At 40.5% G+C, this 4,791-nt stretch overlaps 1 protein-coding gene across 3 annotated transcripts; it reads left to right on the top strand.

The window, feature by feature from the left end:
• Positions 1–4,445, top strand: LOC117609503 (cilia- and flagella-associated protein 52). 3 transcript variants are annotated; one of them, XM_034335930.2, is made up of 11 exons: positions 45–176; positions 466–769; positions 851–1,050; positions 1,163–1,340; positions 1,432–1,681; positions 1,805–2,072; positions 2,135–2,307; positions 2,466–2,614; positions 2,711–2,856; positions 2,930–3,081; positions 3,166–4,445. In XM_034335930.2, exons 3-11 carry the CDS (start codon positions 907–909, stop codon positions 3,626–3,628), a joined length of 1,923 nt encoding a protein of 640 aa, XP_034191821.2. In that variant the 5' UTR covers positions 45–176; positions 466–769; positions 851–906; the 3' UTR covers positions 3,629–4,445. The 3 variants fall into 3 exon arrangements, with proteins under 3 accessions (XP_034191820.2, XP_034191821.2, XP_076545095.1); XM_076688980.1 differs by having other exon boundaries at positions 466–763; XM_034335929.2 differs by lacking the exon at positions 466–769 and having other exon boundaries at positions 1–176.
• The last annotated feature ends 346 nt before the right edge of the window (positions 4,446–4,791 follow it).

Here is a 4,791-nt window from a genome sequence, read left to right on the forward strand (position 1 = left end):
TACCATGGAAACACAATTGTTGTTTTATCAGGGTTTTGTGCGTCTCCAATAAAGTTACAGATCGTTCGTAAGGAGCGTACAAATCGAATTGTATCCTATCAAAGAGAATAATTTCGTCGGCCGTTTGATTATGAACGTTAACGAGCTTGAAATATTTAGCGTAGTAGCATTCGATGGTTAGTAAATACGAGATATCAAAGAAATATTCGTTGAATCTTCAAAGATAATAAAAAGAACGTAATCCCGTCCTAATCGACGTACAGGATACGTATAAATTATACTTTGTTACGTAAAGAAATACCTCTTAAACGAGTAAAGCACCGACGAGAGTGCTTACCAATGATTTTATAAGAAGTTTTTATAGAGTGTGAACCGAGTCTCGATTTCGTGACGTAACATTCGATTCGTTTCGTTTCGTTTCGTTTCGTTTCATTTCATTTCATTTCGAATTCTGCATTAAATTAGAACGCAACATGTAACGTGTTACAAAGAGAACACGGAGCAGGCAAAGAAAGAAAGGTAAATATTTAGAATAAGGGAGCCACCTCCGATTTCGTACTTTTCGTAAGTATCTAAAAAAGTCCTTGCCAAAGGGGTTAACGTCGTCGCTAGGGCGAAGCCCCTTATTGTAAATATTTACCCTGAAACGTCCTGGAAAAAATGCCTGGAAAGGGAAAGAAGCGAATTTTTAACAGGTGCGCGAAGAAAGCGCGCGTTCTATTGTTTTCGATGATCGGGTGGCTGACGGAAAACGAGTAGATATGTAAATGTACATACGCTTTGCAACACGCGGAAATTTCCGCTCTACGGTAGAAGCAATTTATTCGAGGAATCGCATTTCTACTTACAGGCATAACGAGAAACGGTTTAAGACAGCATCCAAACGGAGAGCATCTTGCGTATCCGATGGGCAACAAAGTCGCTGTAAAAAATTTAAAGACAAACGAACAATTCTTCCTTGCTGGGCACAAAAATGTAGTATCCGCTTTGTGTGTTTCACCTAATGGAAATCTATTAGCTTCCGGTCAAGTGAATCATTACGGTTTCAAGGTGATTTATTCGTGAGCATTATTCATTATAAATACACCGACGCATCAGTTGGTAGACATTGTTAAATCTCGGTCGTGTTGAAACGATCGATAATGATTTCCTTTCTTGACAGGCAATGGTGATAATATGGAACTTTGCGGAACGTAAAATCAAAGCTAGTCACGAAATACACAAAGTCAGAGTCGAGGACGTGTGTTTCACTAACGACGAACGGTATTTGATCAGTCTCGGGGGCATCGACGATGGTTGCATCGTGGTGTGGAATGTCGAAAACGGAACTCCACTTTGTGGTAATTTCCTTTCATTCATCCTACGTTCTAGGTTTTACGTTTTAGTTACTATACATGATATATGTAAACGTACCTACTTATGTACATTAAGGTACGTTGGCAAACAGCGGAATGTTTGGAAACGCTACAACGATCGCGCGAACAAATCTTTCTAAAATGAATTTTCTCACTGCCGGGGATGGAACATTAAAACTATGGTATATCGATGAAAAAGATGGAAAATTGAATGGGATCGAGGCGAAGATCGGGAAAATGAAACGTGCCATCAATTGTCTGGTCGTAGACGAAAACGATGAAAACGTTTATTGCGGAACGACATCCGGTGACATCTTAAAAGCAAGGTTGCTTTCGGTAGATCTCTTCGTTCTCTTTTCTTCTTTTTTCTTATTTTTTCTTATTTTTTCTTATTTTTTCTTATTTTTGCTATCGTTCTTTCTAATCAGATTTGCGAATGTTTTGCATAGGCTGAACATCGGAGAGTTGCAAGAATCGATAAAATGTCCGATTATGATCGGATGCTATTCAAAGATACCAAAGCACATGTCGCGAGGTAATTCAAACGGGGGAGAAGTATACGCGGGTGGTGTGAAAAATTTGTTACTCTTACCGAAAAAGAAAATAGTCGTAGGCGCAGGCGATGGAACGATCGAATTGATCGAGATAAAAGAAAACTCGGGATTCGTCAAAGACGAGGCAAAGAAGAATTCGTTGGTCATACCGTGTATAATAACGGTAAGTGCGATCTATTTGCGACAAGTTAGAAGTTAAACGAAGAATTGATTTCGTTGAGACAGCATCGTAGCGGGAACGTCTGCGCCACGGTAACATCGATGACCCGTTACCGAAACGATTTTCTACTGGTAGGAACAAGTTTATGCGAAATTCACGAAATCGAATTGTCAACTTTTCGTACACGTATAATCGTCACCTGTCACACCAGCGCTATACACGATCTGGCATTTCCACGGTAACGCGATCTTTTTGATCGGTACTGATCGGTACGACAACGCTTTAGCTACTTGTTTCGCAGAGAAATTTTGTTTCACTAGTAGCTAAAGGGTTTAAAGGGTTTAAAAGGTTTAGCAACGTTTAACGTATATTAATTTTTTTTTTCTTTTTTTTTAGTAACTCCTCGGAGATATTTGCAACGGCTGGAAAACACGATATACGAGTATGGAAGCTGTCAACGCAAAAAGAATTGCTCCGAATCACCGTACCGAATTTTGTCTGTTCTAGTCTCTGTTTTGATCGTAATGCCGGCTCAATAATATCTGGTAAGCGAAATCATTTATTACCTTGAAAGAAGTTAAAAATCATCATCAATCGTCGTCGCCGACGCATAAAAAGTCTGTCATTTTTATCGGAGGAAGCGTGGAACGACGGTACTCTACGAGGATTTGCTACGAACAGCGGAGAACTTTTATTTTCGATCGACTGTGCGCACACGAAACCTGTGACAACGGTTACGATCAGCAACGACGACAGTAAACTGATCAGCGGTGGTTGCGACGGCCAGGTAAACCTTCTATCGATCTCTTCCAACCGTAAAAACTTTCAATTGGCTAGTCTTCGTTTTTTTTTTTTTTTAGATACGGGTATGGAATGCAAAAACGTACGCGCGACAATTATTGACCGTGTTGAAGGAACACAGAGGACCGATAACATCGCTGCACGTTTCACCGGACAACGAAAGTTTTATCAGTTCCAGCAGCGATGGTACATGCGTGATGTGGGACGCAGGGTAGGTATTATATCTAACAGATGGATGGAAAGAAAGTAAATTACACACGTATATTCTATGGTATATTTGTTTCTGGTTACTCAGAACATTGAAGCGTAAGTTCACACTGAGAGGAAACACAATGTATATGGCAACGTGCTTCGCTTCCGGTGGCGTACAAATTTTAACCTGTGGTACGGATGGTAAAATAGCGTACTGGGAGAGCTTGGATGGTTCGTTGGTTCGTGAAGTGGAAGGTTCAGCAGTTGGCACGTTAAACGCTATAAATATAAGTCCCGATGGACGGTATTTCGTCACCGGTTCAGACGACTGTATCGTAAAGCTTTGGGAATATCGTACCGGAAATATCATTCGCACAGGTGTTGTTCACGCTGCTGCTATCACTGGTTGTGCTTTCGCTCCCACCGGCGATTTCATCGTTACGATAAGCGCGGACGGAGCTATAATAATTTGGAAGTATCCTTTCGAAACGTCTAGCTCGAACGATAACGACGATTGCAACAAGTCTTCGCGTTGCGTTCGCGATACAAAAAATGTATCGTCGTAGAGAGAAGTCGCTCATAACGAATATCAAATCGTACACCCGCGTCAAAATATTTACGCGTAGCATTTCTGCATCATAGGTGTTAATTTGCAAATTTTTATTAAAACCAGATTTATTCAAATAATCTTTTCATCGTGCTAAAATTGTTCAATCACTTTGCAAAGCCATATTATTCTTCCACACACAACATTTATACTTAAGGTTGAATATTTCATATATATATATATATTAAAAGATGGGATGTGGGAAAATAAAGGAATAATTTTTTACACATAGTGAACGCGTTACTAAACTTCGATAATATCGATAGTTCATTCGTAATTAGGATGTATATCGAGAAACCCATTACGAACGATCTGCAAATTGTATCGAGAGACATAGAATAAGGAATACATAGATCTACCATCGCAAAACACGAAAACTTTGCCTTGGAAAAGAGCAATTTCCTCCTACGAACGCGCCATGTTGGGATCGATGTCGCAAGTAAAGGAAAAAATGAATTAATGAAAAGAGCATTTTCCGGAAAGGTTGGTCTCGGGAAGTACGGTATGCGGAAAGTTTGTCTTCGGAAAAGTCGATTTATCCCCTGTGGCTGGGGGTTTAGAATACAGCCACAGTAACCCCTGCTTGTCGTAGGAGGCGACTAAAAGGGGACGTTGTTACTGTTGAAGTAGCCTCGATTTCGATCCTGGGGCATAGACATAGTAACTATATTTACCTATTTTTTTATTTAAGAGCAAGATTTCATACGTATATACCGGCAATGTCACCTATTTGCGTATCGTTGCCTCCCTATATTTAAATAAACTATTATTTCCTATGTCGTACTTTCTACATATGTAAATACATTCCAAGTTATCTTTCCAACCAACTATTTGTTTCATAATATGTTTGAAAATCCGCTCAGCCGCGATGGCGCTCACGGTCGATCGATTTATCGATCGGGAGTCGTCCATCTAGGTGAACGCGTGACTAGTGGTCTTCTCGCCGGCTCGCGCGCAACGACCCCATTATCGAGCATCGATTCATCAAGTTCGGACTCATGCTCACTGGATTGATGAATATAGTCAGTTCAAGTGCAGTTCAGACGAAAAATATCGACCATCGAACGGTCGGTGAAACGCTCAAGATCCGCAGCAACAGTGCAAGCGACCGGAACAATTACA

The sequence above is a fragment of the Osmia lignaria genome, chromosome 7, assembly GCF_051020975.1.
Source record: "Osmia lignaria lignaria isolate PbOS001 chromosome 7, iyOsmLign1, whole genome shotgun sequence".
In the NCBI taxonomy this organism is placed as follows: Eukaryota; Metazoa; Arthropoda; class Insecta; order Hymenoptera; family Megachilidae; genus Osmia; species Osmia lignaria.